We start from the raw sequence: 13546 nt of genomic DNA, 5'->3' as shown, positions 1-13546 counted from the left end.
AGTTGCCTCTTTTCCTCTTCTCACATTACTCTGATGTCTTCCCCCACTGGCTCATCCTTCATGTCTGTTTTACCTGAAGAGGTGACTCATCTTGCCAAGGCACAGCCTTTTATATATACTAGTGACCCCGGGCTTTGCCATTTTCTTCCTTAAATTGCCCCCTCTATCATTCTCACTATCTCACTAATCTTCCATCTCTCCCTGCTTTCTGTTTTTTTTTTTTTTTCAGTGCTGCTTACAAACATACCCTTCTCTCCCTTTTGCTTAAAAAAACCCTCACATGAGCCATCTGTTCTATTAGCTATCATCCTATATCTTAGCCCTTTCATATCATCTTATATTTCCTTCCTTTTACAGACTCCTTTAGAAAGCTATTTACCATCAATGCTTCCAGTTCCCTTTCTCTCCTTTTTCTTAATTCAATGGAGTATGTCTTCTTACTTAAACATTCAATTGTAACTGCTCACTCCAAAGTTACTAAGGACATATAAATTGCTAAATCTAATGGTCTTTTCTAACTCATCATCCTTCCGGACCTCTCTGCTACCTTTGACTGTGTTAATGACATTTCTTTATCCTCTCTTTTATGTAAATTTTCATTAATCTCTCCTAGTTCTTCTATTACCTGTGTGGTCACTGTTTCTTGTTCTCCTCCTGAATTATCACTCAGGTCTTATCTACTAATTGTAGTGACTTAGAAAGTCCTTTGTGACCTAAACCCATCCTAGTCTTTGAGTCTTCTTATACTTTATTCTCCCAATCCCCATGGATTCTATAATGAAGTGAAACAGGACTTCTTTCACAAAACACTCCAGCTTCAGATTCTGGCCATTTTTACTGCCTCTCCCTCAGGCTTGAGCTTCTTTTCCTCTTAATTAATGTTTTTTCCTACTTTCTATGCTTTCTTCATATCCCAGCTAAAATCTCATCTTCTACAAGAAACCTTTCCAAGAGTCTTTTCATGTTAATGTATTCTCTCTGAGGTTACCTCCTATTTATAGAAGATACTTATTGCTTATACACTGTTTCCCATGTATAATGTTTTCCACTTCAGACTGTGAACCCTCTAAGAGTAGGAAATATTTTTGACTAGGTACATAGTATCAGGCAGATGGTAAGTGTTTGATAAATTCTTGATCATGAAATAATGGGCTTTTTTTTTTTCCCTTTCTATTCATATGATGTTCACCTTCATTACTTCTTAGCAGGATTATTAAAAAAAAAACTTTATAAATGATCATTTTAAAAGGTTTATGTTATATATTGGTTTCAGTATATCACCTAACACTTGAATAAAAATTGAAAGTTCCTGGTAAAATATAATATTGCAATGTGGCCTTACAAAATAGTGTTAGTAAATGACTTTGTGCCTATCATGATTCAGTCATCCTTCTCTTTAAATGCACTCTGTGTTATAGACTTACAAGTATTGCTATAATTTTTGAAGACTGAACCTATTATTATACTTTGAGTCATTTTATATCTTATTTTCAAACTTCCCATCCCTTTGTATAACCCATTGTCAACTGATTTTCAGTAGTGTAATCTGAAAGAATTCCATTTTAAATGTATGTTCCCACAAGTCTTGTAAAAAATGAGAGGCTTCTAATATTAGAAGCCAGTAATATTAGGTGCTCTGCTGCATACATTGGCAAGGACATACAGAAGGTGGGGGTTCTTTGAGTGAATCAGAGTGTATTTCATGTTATGTCTCTTTCTTTCCTTTGTCCCCCATTCCAGTGAAATCAGATGAGTTACAGACAATCAAGAAAGAATTAACCCAAATCAAAACTAAAATTGACTCCTTGCTAGGGAGACTGGAGAAGATTGAAAAGCAGCAGAAGGCTGAGGCAGGTAAGTGAAAATGATGTGTAGTCATAGACAGGTCATTAGGAGGTAAATGAGACCAGGACAGCACTATAAGTCACACTGACAGCACAGAATAAGAGGAGAAACTTTGCTGAGCTTTTATTATGTATTATAGATGCTAGTCATAAAGCCACAAAACTGGGACTTGAAGTGATGGGATAGAATTTTGTCCTTTCAAAGATTATGAATAACTGCTTATTCTGGGACTGACAATTGTAGGATTTACATCTAACCATTATCAGTATCAAAATATGGTTAAGGATTAAAAGCATTTGATGTAATACAATTGCAATGAAAAGATACAGATTTTCATAACACAATATCAGCATTCAAATCTGCATTGCAAAGAGAAATACTGCCCTCAGTCTCCTCCTTCAGTCCCATCATTCAGAAAGCAACAATATGACTAAGATGATGCTGGTTAATAAAAGCAAATGATTGGACTCTAGCTTTTTACTATCAAGTGGAACCATTCCCTGGGATGCCACCTCTGACATAAGGCTTCAGCTAGAATCACCCTAACCTACATTCACTTGACCCAAGACATTCAGTCATTCAGTTGAAGATCACTTGACTCAGAAAACTAATTATCATGGGCTCAGTCTTAAAGAGTCTGATCCTAGATCGCTGTTGTAAGGATGAAACTATACTCTGTAAAAGTTCCACACATCCTGTGGGTGACACTGACTTCACCATCACTAAAGGAAAAAGTGACTAAAATAATAAGAAATAAGTTCAGCCAACTATAAAAACAAATATTTAAGTATTTCAAACATCATTTCTACTTCTCTACTCCCTTAGTTTTATTCCTTATCCCTTAGTTTTGTATGGAATGTCTGGATAAATAAAATCTTTTAAGAACACTGAAGTCAATGATTTCTCACTCAAAACTCTCCCATAACCACATTGAAGATATAGTCATGCCCAAGAAAGACACTGTAAGGTAGCAACATGAGAGTGGGAAAGACCTGAGTAAAAGTCCTATTATCCCTTACACATACTTTTGTGAAAATAAATGCAAATTTGAATAGTAGAGGAATTTTACTTCCCAGTGAAATTACATGTCTGGATCCTTCCTTCCTTTCTTTCCTTTCCCTTCCTACCTCCCTCACAAAAAGTTTATACACAAATTGGAACTTTAAGGAACTTTAGATGTATGTAATTTTTATATGTCCTGTCATGTTATGACAACATCTTGAAGTCTTTTCTCTAACTGAAATATCCTGTGATACTGTTGAAATCAATATTTCCATTTTAGGAAACATTGTGAAACTCATTATCATGCAGAACAACTCTTCTAGCAATGGACTTTGATAACCAATTTGCACTTCAGTTTAAAGGATTATGGTGAACTCATTTAAATATAAATCACCTCAAAGAGAAAGATTTGATCCTTCTGGGATCCTGTTACATCTTCTAGCCTGCTATGCTGAATAACATCTCCACATAGCTTCCTGAATGATCATCTAGAAATATTACATAGTAATTCAAAAGCTTGTATTTTCTTCTGATGAGAGGATGGCACCCTGTTGTTTTTACAAGCCTGCAACTATAGCTAGTCAGAAGGTTTCTTTAAAGACCAAAGGCTGTTTGTTCCCTTGGGACTATTACATGCCCCTCATATTAAAACATAAGAAGATAAATTGAATTAATTAATGTAGTACTTCTTTCTCTTAGTATCTTCTGCTGAAGGACATTTATATGTATGTCCTTCAGTTGGAAGTTGAAATTCAAAGTTATTATTTTCCACATTTTCTCAAATGAAAACTATATATACGGAATCAAGTTGTGATTAAAGGAGTTTATCAGAATTATAGATTTCTGAAGCAACTCTTACTTTCCAATTTATTGATAATCACCTAAGATACCACATTTAATTATCTATTGGTTAAAAACCAACATTTACTTATACTGATCACTTCCATCTAAGGCTTATTAATTACTTGTTTTGAACATTTCATGCTCAATTTACTATTATTTTGTGTGAAACCTGCCAAGGAAACTATTTAAAACTACATATTTTAATTACAGTCTTTTTCCGGGAAAAGTTTGATTAGAAAAGTAGTCTACTTAACCTGATCTTGAAGGTGCCCTACTAATAACCAACCTGGACTGAGTTTTAAGGAGGAGTACAGGAAAATGAGTGCAGTTTTTCAGAATTTCCTAAATTGAGTGTTAGGATATAATTTTATTTTTTTTTCTTTGCTAAGTTTGTTTATAAGCATTGCTAGGACACCAGAAATACATATGCTCGGGTGTAAATAAATTATTTTGCTTCCTCCACATACCAGTTCATATCATATGTAATTAACACTTGACTGCCTTTGTGCATCATGTTTGAATATTGCCTCAGATTCTAATTTGGTGATTACAGCCAAGTCATTTAATAATTCTGGGCTTCAGTTTCCTAGTTTATAACATGAGGCAGTTGGACCAGATGAATTCTAAAACCCCTTCTAGGTCTAAAGCTATGATTATGTTATCCTGTATTCTTTCTCTATGCTTTAGGTGAATAAGTTCTATTTTAGCAGGAATTGTGTTTTTTTATTACTCATACTATACCATACTGCACATTTCCTTGATATGTATTTAATGAAAAGGTCACTGGACTGGCAAGTGGGTTCTTGTCCTAGTTCTGTTATTTATCAGTTGTATGGCTTTGGGTAAATGGCTTAATCTACACAGTCCTCATTTTCATCATCTGAAAAATGAGCTCTAACTTGCCTTCCTTTTGAAATTTTGTGATTCTGTATAGCCATTCCTCAATTCATATAGTTTATTTCTACATAGAATACAGCTTATTATTCTAAGAGACAGGGATAATTTAGATCAAGGTTTCCAAACTTTATTTTTTTTGCATTATGGTTCCCTATAGTAACCCAGTGATGCTTGATCCAACTGTGATCCATTATTTACAATCATAACAGAAGGTTATGCTAAATTTTGGTTATATTTGTTTCCTATCCAAATTCATAGATCTGAAGTTAAGGATTTAGGTTTTTCAAATCTAAAGAACACAAAGATATCATTTTATTTATACTTTAATGTCTTTCTTTGCTGCATCATTTAACTGAGCTAGTCTTAGACTTCTGGCTAGACTGCTTACTCTTCCCTATATTTTACTTGGTTTGTGGATATTGCCCTAAAGTGTGATGCCTTATTTAGGGATTGTCTGATTAGCTAGGTAATACCTCTCTCTATCTATGTGCTATTTCAGTGCCATATATATTTCTTTCCACAGTCTGTCTGGACATGTTATCTCTATGAAGATAGCCTTAGATGCATTTTTTTTTTATTTGCTATGTGTTTGTTTATCAGCCATAGTTTGTGGCTTATACTGAGTTTGCAATCATAAGCAACACTGGTTCTTTTTCATATACACTGTAACTAAGCCAGATCTTATCCATTTTGTAATTTAGGCAATTGATTTTTTTTTAATATAAAAAATTACATATTCAGTTTTAGTCCATTACTTTATCCTACTCTATCTTTTTTAATCTTAAATCAATTATGCAGTATAGTATATATCCCTCTAGCTTTCTTTCCTTGGATAAATATGCAAAGAAAGAAATAAAGAAAAGAAAAAAAAGAAGCAATGTAGAATAGTGAAAAGGAAGAAGATCTGGTTTCATACTTAAGCTCCAGCATCTACTAGCTGTGTGGACATAAGCCATTACTTGACTTTTCTGAACCTCAGTTTCTTTATCTATAAAATGATTCTTGCCCTCATATAAACACATGAAGAAAAGTGATTCATAAACATTTTGTTGCTATATGAATGATGGATTATTATTGGATGAATTGTTGTTCATCCAATCATTTCTTAAAAAGATAGACTGTGATAGGCATATAAACAATTCTTCCCCATAAGATTAGAAACCTTCAAAGTTGACAGTGGTATATAAATCAGATCTCTTGCTATAGTTGCAAAAAATGTTTTTTGGCTGCCTAGATGAACCAAAATCTAATTTTCATCATCAGAGCCATAGAATTACCAAATAAACAGAGACTGTGTCCTCAGAGAATGATTTAAGGTATCATTTCTACATTAGTCAATTTTATTTGTTACAGAAATTTGGAGATATTGAATGAATTACCGGATATTATCTGAGCTATTTATTCTTCCTATCTCTTTCAAGCAAGAGGTACAGACAGCAAGAGACATAACTAGAACCTATTTGTTAGAACATATCAGTGTCTTTTCATATAAAATGTAGCATGAAACTGATAGAAGCAGAAAGTCTAAAACAGGGAACTTAAATAAAAAGATGATGAAATTTTCTATCAGTGGCCTTGCTCCTTTCCTTTGTTCACCCTTATTGAACTCATCTTCCTGAACCACTTCTGTCTTATGTTTTCTTCACATTGTTACCACTGCTGTTCTATCTCAGTAATCTCTAAAAACCTACAAGACACCCTTCAATTCTATTTCCTTATTTTCAATGGGAGGGAAAGAAGCCTTTGGGGAATATATCCATTAGCAGAAGTATCAAAGAAGAATGTGGGGTGTTGAGTGAGAGAACTTAAGTTCAAATCTTAACCCTGATGTTTATGTCTTGTTTTTTTCTACTCTTCAATCTCTCCCTGGGCATTAGTTTCTTCATCTATAAAATAAGGAGTTTAGACTTGAAGGCTTCTGAAGACCCTTTACTTTCTAGATATAATACCCTTTACCTTTTCTTTTGATTTAAACTTTGGAGAGAGAAGTGGGTTACAAAAATGGAATTATGAGATGAAGCTTTGATCTGATCATTGAAATTGATGTACCATTCTTAGGAATCAGGTATATATGGGATAATCTCAAGAAGAAAAAAATGAGGGAAAGAACAAAGACTTAAAAGGTTTTGAAGGATATAATTTAAGAAAGAAACATATAAATAATTTAGTTTTTATATTATACGAATACCAATAGTATATATATAACCAATGGTTATATATACATAAATAATTATATATTACCATATATAAAATATGATTTTTGAATTATAAAGGATTGCTAGAATGGAGATGCTGAGTTCTGGATCTGGTTTCCTAGAACCTGGGTTCAAATCCTACTTTTGTACACTTAATTACTTAGATGATGTTAGACAAATAACATAACCTCTTAGAATCCATTTCCTCATTTACAAAGCAAAAGAGTTGAAAGAAATGACTTCTGAGGTCCCTTCCAACTTTCATTCTATGACCTTAAATGCACTGAAAGGGTATGTGATTTTCCAGGAGTTACACAGCTAATAAAATCCAAAAACAGGATTTGAAGCCAGGTCTTCCTAGCTTCAAATTCAATACTTTTCACATTCTAAATCCATAATACACTGTTTATTTACATACAATTTTATATTATTCTCTAACTTTAACTATATGTGTATGTGAATGTATAAAATACACACGTATGTACACACATATGGTGCACATTATTAATAACCCTAGGTTAATGAATATGCTAGATAGATTAATTTTCTCTCTTTTCACACAAGATTTGGTTTAGTCTAAGCCTTCATCAGCTTTTTTCTGGACTATTTCTCCCTCATTTTGTCTCACTGCATCAAATCTCTCCTCTTCAGATTTTACCCTCCACACAACTTTGTGGAGAATTAATATTCAAAAAGCACAAATCTCATATCACTCCTCTACTTTAAACAGTTCCATGGCTCCTTTTTGCTTTTAAGTTAAAGCATCACCTCTTTAGTTTAACATTTAAAAGCTTTCACACTGTCATTCTAGCCACTTTTGTATTACAAATCCTCTATCTTCTTTTAAGGTTCCACTCAAATGCTACCTTCTTTAAGTGCTTTGTCCATATTTCTCTAGATGTTAATTCCTCAGTCCCCAAATCACAGTGTATTTGTTTAGTTGTGTATAATTTTTCTTTATCTGAAGTACATTTTGTATTCTCCCAGGAAATTGTAAGCTTCCTGAAAACAGGACTATTTTTGTATTGTATTCCTAGTTCTTAGCATAGTATCTAATATGTAATAGAAATGCAAAAATAGATAAATGATTATTGGATGATTTTTAATTGTAAAAAATAATTTTTTGTTGTTGAAGTTGGAAGTGATGCTTTCTATGCTTTTTTTCCTGTATAGTTTTCCATAATTTCATCTGTTGGGAGCAATTACTCAGATTTCAATTTTGTTCAGGTGTTTTAGAAGAAACTTTAGAAGAGAAAAATAGATTTTTATAAGTTAACATTACACAAGCACAGTTATTGGTCTGGCTCTATTTAATAATATTACCACTTTTCTATGAACATTTTTTCAACCATCTGTTGAGTACAATTCAGCCAGTAATTTACTAGTAATTAAGACAGCATATCAAAAGCTTAATTATCTCAGCCGTCTTTCTGAGTTAAATTAATGCTAACAGGAAAGACTCAAACTCAATTTAATTTTTTTAAATGCCTCAAACATAAATCCCAGCAAATAATATCATTTGCCTCTGTGGTAGGTAAAGCTTCTAAAGTAGTAATCCACTGTGAAGATAGAAAATGACTAGGAATTTAATGCTACAGGATAGCTAGGTGACACAATGGATACCAGCCTGAATGGAGTAAAATTCAGCCTCAGATACTTAACATATCTTGGCTGAGTCTCTTAACCCCAATTGGCTTGCCCAAAACAAACAAACCAACCAAAAAAAAAAAAAAAAAAAGAGAGAGAGAAATATAATTATCAACTCTTTTCTTTCTTGGCTTTTTAGAACAAATGTTTGTCCTTTAAGCAGAGAAATCTTTCTTTTTCTGCTTTGGTCCTGATGAGATTAGGGTTCCTGGTAGTAAGGGAGTTAAATGATGAGGTTAGTGTCAGGTTTGGAGTTCAGGGAACCAAATGAAGAGGTTTGGCTCCCCTAAATCCCCTTGGGATTTGCACAAGGTAGTGAGTTGTAGGAACCCCCATCTGGTGGCACAGAGGAATTTACAAACCCAAAAAGCTAGACTGATAAAAAAGAAGTTTATTATAGGCATCGGGAAGTCAGCTTTTGCTATGGATGAATAGAAAGGCTGAATTCCTTAGTGGCAAGGACCTTGCAGAGAAATAAAGTTTCTAGTAGAGAAATCCTGATGGAGAGATATAAAGTCTCATTAGGGAAATAGGTGAGGCTAAAGAGAGGGTAACACTGAAAGAGAATATTCCAGCGGGAAGAGTTTGCTGTTATGCCAGGAAGAGAGAGTTTCCTTGGCATGCCATATTAGGTCCTCTGCAAGGACCTAAAGAAACCTTAGCTACAAGCCAAGGCTTGCTCCCCCTCCCGATGGAGGCTGGTGGGTGGAGTTTGAGCTGGAATTAAATAGAAAATATTCAATTAAGTAGGGTTGGAATCCTCCAGCTCAGGACTCAACCAGCCCCACCTATATTAAAGAATGAAGCTGTTTGTCCTTGGGTGGGGTCTTTACAGTGGCAGGATTTAGGAGAGAGTCTCCTTGAAGGAGTTTCTCAAGTGCTCTACCTCGTGGCTCATTCCCAAAGTCAGAGAGAGAGAGAGAGAAAGAGTTTGGGGGCTCCCCTCGTCAGTCATGCTGGTTACTGTAATTCAGTGAGAATAGGAAGATCCATGTAGTCTTGTTATTTATTTCTTGAACTGGTTTTGGAGTTCATTGAACTTTTCAAGGGAATCTCTTGACCAAAATGTCTTCAACATTCATGCCCCCATTATTTAAAATGTGTGTGTGTGTGTGTGTGTGTGTGTGTGTTAGTGAAGAAATAGGTAACTAGGTAACACTGGATGAAACAAAAGACACTTTTAAAGATACAAAAGTGACTTCTATTTATTTCACCACTCACATTAGAAATCTTCATCAGATATTTTTTCTTTGTTTTTCTTGGGATTTTTTGTCTGTATTTTCTTTTACAGAATTGCTTCTATGAAAATAGTTTTTGCAAGACTATGCATGTATAACTCATGTCAAATTGTCTTCTCAATGGGAGGAGAGGAGAGAAAGAAAGAATATGGGACTCAATGTTTGGGGACGGAGAGAACATTGAAATTGTTTTTACATGTAATTGGGAAAAAATTAATTATTTAAAAAAATCCCTAGCAAGGGAAAGAGGACAAAAAAATTATATATTTCTCACAGCCTAAAGTAATAACCAGATGCACACAATGATGGGAATGGGTTGGGATATATACAATAGTGGGAGTAACAGGATACATACAGTGATGGGAATGGGCTTGAGGGACCTTTCAGGGTCAATATTTTCAGAGAACAATAACTAACTTTATCTGTAGAAGTACCTCGGTGTGATGCCCAAATAAGCAGAAGAACAGAAATAGGCAAGGTCACTCTTGCTTGTCACTTTGATCTAGTGTCACTGACTCTTCTGACAGAGGCTCTCACCATGGCATAAAGGACCCAGATGCATTGGGAAAAATTTCTTATTTCAACTTCCCACAATCTCTTTCCCTCTCATTCCCTTCTCCCTCTCTTCTCTCTTTCTCTCTCTCTCCTCTTCCTTTCTCCCTCTTCTTCTTCTTCTCTCTTTTCCTTCTCCCTTTCTTCCTCTCCTTCTCTCTCTCTCTCTCTCTCTCTCTCTTTCTCCCTCTCTCTCTCTCTCTTTCTCCCTCTCTCTCTCTCTCTTTCTCCTCTCTCTCTCTCTCTCTCTCTCTCTCTCTCTCTCTCTCCTCTCTCTCTCTTTTTCCCCCCTCTCTCTCTCTCTTTCTCTCTCCCCACCCTTTTTCCTCTCCCCCACTTAGTCTTTCTCTTTGTCTCTGTGTGTCTCTTTTTCAATTTCTCTCTCTATTTCTCTCTCTCTGTCTCTGTCTCTCTCTCTCTCTCTGTCTCTCTCTCTCTCTCTCACACACACACACACACACACACACACACACACACACACACACACACAAAAGCATGCATGTTTCCCAACTCAATTAAAACAAATATAACCTACATTAGAATTGCCTGAAAAAAAGTCATTCCTGCTTTCACTGTACTTCAATGTTGCTCTCAGCCTTTCTTTAGATTGCAGGTACTTTCAATTGATTTGTGACAGACACTTTGGACACCTAAGCCTTTCTGTCAGTCATACTACTGAATTTTTTGTATTGTCTCTCAAAATTGGATCGTAGCCTCATTGAGAGCAGGGATTACTCTATTTTTTCCTTTTTATATCTTTGCCACTTAGTATGATGTTAAAAGCTTAGCAAGTGCTTAAGTTTTTTATTCATTTATTCATTCTTTTATTAGTTCTTCCATTTCTATCTCTCTTATCTCTAATCCTTTATACCACTACTAGAATAATCTTCCTTAAGCATTTGCTTCTCAGTTGAAAAGTCTTCTCTAGCTTCCTAAAGTTGTCTATCACACGCAATCCAAAGTCTTCCAACACAGTTCTACTACTTACAACATTTTTTATACTTTCATGCTCTTGTATCTTTACTCTTTTATATCTGAAATATTTTCAATCCCCTTATAAATATGTTCTATCTAAATCTGCAAATCTTTTTCATTAGTCCTCCACGTTATCATTCTCTGCAAAATCTCCATCTAGCACAATTTTTGTACTCTAGTAATGTACATATTATGTGACCTTCAGTATCATAATGAAGATAATATTCATTTATGCCTATTCTTTTATTAAGCTATAAACTGCATGAACAGTAGCAATCATGTCTTATCTAAACTATGTATCTCCTCTTGTCACTTAGTATATAGCCCTAATAAATATTTTGATTGTATTTTATTAAATAAGAAAGGCAAACAGTATCACCTAGAACTTTGAGGAAGCAAGTCATGTCAAAGTGTTTTTAAATTATGAATAGAAAAGATACACTACTAAAAAAATTTCCTAGTTTTTAATCCAAGTGAATGCAATCAGTTATCTCTGTGGAAAGCATATTTATTCAGTTGAAAGTTGTCATCCTGCATAGACATTTTAACTTGTCATGCCAGTGTGCCTCTTAAACAAAAATGCTTATTAAGCTATTCATCACACTTAATAAATAACATGTGATTTCATGTATTATTTCTTCAATGGATGTCAACCTAGAATATTTCCTTTCCAAGCTCTAACACAAGTTAGTGCTGGAGAAATCCTGCAGAAACCATGAAACATTTGGAATTCTTTTAGATTCTTTTGGCTAGAGAACACATATTGATTCTACTCTCTACTTTTTTGGCCTCAAAGTCATCATTTCTGACTTCACTTCCAAGTCACTTTCAAGTACCAGTTCACACACAGAGCTTTCTTTATAATGTGTGGATTTATCAATACTGCAGCACTTCAATAGATCTATGATTGCATAATAACACAGAGTGTACAATATCACATATTATTGTGTGATGGTACAATAATGCAGGTCATCCCACAAGTGTCAATACAGTTTTAATCTATTAGAGCATAAACTTATTGAGATTTTTGGGACAGCCTGAATATTTTTTCAAAGTTTACACAGGGTTTTGTACATTCCTATCCCTATACTATTTGAACACTACAATAAGCCTTGGAAGTAGGTACTATAGTGGTTATCCCCATTTAACAGAGGAGGAAACTGAGACTTAGAAGGTTAAGTGACTGGCCCAAAATCATATATCTTATGAAGGTAAGTAAGAAGTATGATTTTTAAATCTAAGTCTTTCTGACTCCAACTCCAAAAACTATATTCACGATGTCATGCTTTGTCCCTTCTCTGTGGATTCTTACTCTACGAATGTAAGTAAGAAATAAGCACCCACCTGTGCTTTCTCAGACTGTGAGATTCTTTTTCATGTTCTCCCATAAATCCACAAGAGAAGATCTGCCCAAAATAATGGAGGATTTCTTGTAAGCCATTTGAGATAGATAGTTCTCAACTCATCTTCTTCAATCAATTATTCCATTTTTGTCAAAAGTACTGTATTCATTCTTGTTTGACTTCTTAACTGGCAAAACAATTTTTAAAATATTACATAAGCTTGACATTCCTTTCAAGCCATGTGCATATGAAGTCAAAAAACAAATCTTTTTCCCTACCAATATTTAGACATTAGGAATAGTCTGAGGAGCTCAATTAGATTAGAAATATATAAGACAAAACATAAAGGAACCATTCACTTGCCAAGACAATCTAGTTTGTGTGACACATTTATTTATGTGTCACATTAAAAATGTTTGAAAGAATAGTAAAATCACTGATTTAGTGGAATAAAAACAATTGGCAATTGGTGATCAAGGAAAGCATTGTGTAAGAGATGGCATTTTTACCTTTAGAATTCTTCTAAAGATTCTATATTGCTATGTACCAGGGAATATCATAACCTTTGATCAGTCAAAATTACATTTTCACTCAAAAAGCACTGGGTACAACAAAATGGAACTAAACAGGTTATAATATTTTACAATATGTAATTGTACACAAGTTGTATAAAATATATTTCCAGTGAGATATGTGACAATAATAAGAAGAAGTAAACCAATGTATAGTCTACCTGCTTCTTTTGTGCCTGAAGAATATTAAGATTCCTAGAAGAAGGACCGCCCCAAGTTGAGTATTTCCCTTGTAGAGGATTTAGGGAGGACAAGGACAAGAATCACATGATGAAATAAAAAGAATGGGAGAGGAACTGCTTTGTTAGAGGGGAAAATTAATATCAATAAGATCACAAACCCTTACAAATTTAGTTGCCAATCATTCTACCACTGTTTCCTTCAGCCTTAAAAACAGCTTATTTAAAAATTCACTAAATTATTAAATGTAAAGCAGG

General features: G+C 34.3%; 1 protein-coding gene across 10 annotated transcripts in view; it reads left to right on the top strand.

Annotated features, from left to right (window-relative positions):
- The window catches only part of RALYL (RALY RNA binding protein like), an 801687-nt gene that overhangs the window by 744008 nt on the left and 44133 nt on the right, over positions 1-13546 (top strand). For 9 of the 10 annotated variants that reach the window (XM_051969970.1, XM_051969968.1, XM_051969967.1 and 6 more), the window contains one exon: positions 1741-1854. The exons of the other annotated variant lie outside the window; for it this stretch is intronic. In XM_051969970.1, the coding sequence (XP_051825930.1) occupies positions 1741-1854 (114 nt within the window). The remainder of the gene's footprint in view (positions 1-1740; positions 1855-13546) is intronic. 10 annotated transcript variants of the gene reach the window in all.

Source organism: Antechinus flavipes, chromosome 1 (assembly GCF_016432865.1).
Source record: "Antechinus flavipes isolate AdamAnt ecotype Samford, QLD, Australia chromosome 1, AdamAnt_v2, whole genome shotgun sequence".
Lineage (NCBI taxonomy): Eukaryota > Metazoa > Chordata > Mammalia > Dasyuromorphia > Dasyuridae > Antechinus > Antechinus flavipes.
This window is presented reverse-complemented; position numbering and strand designations above follow the sequence as displayed.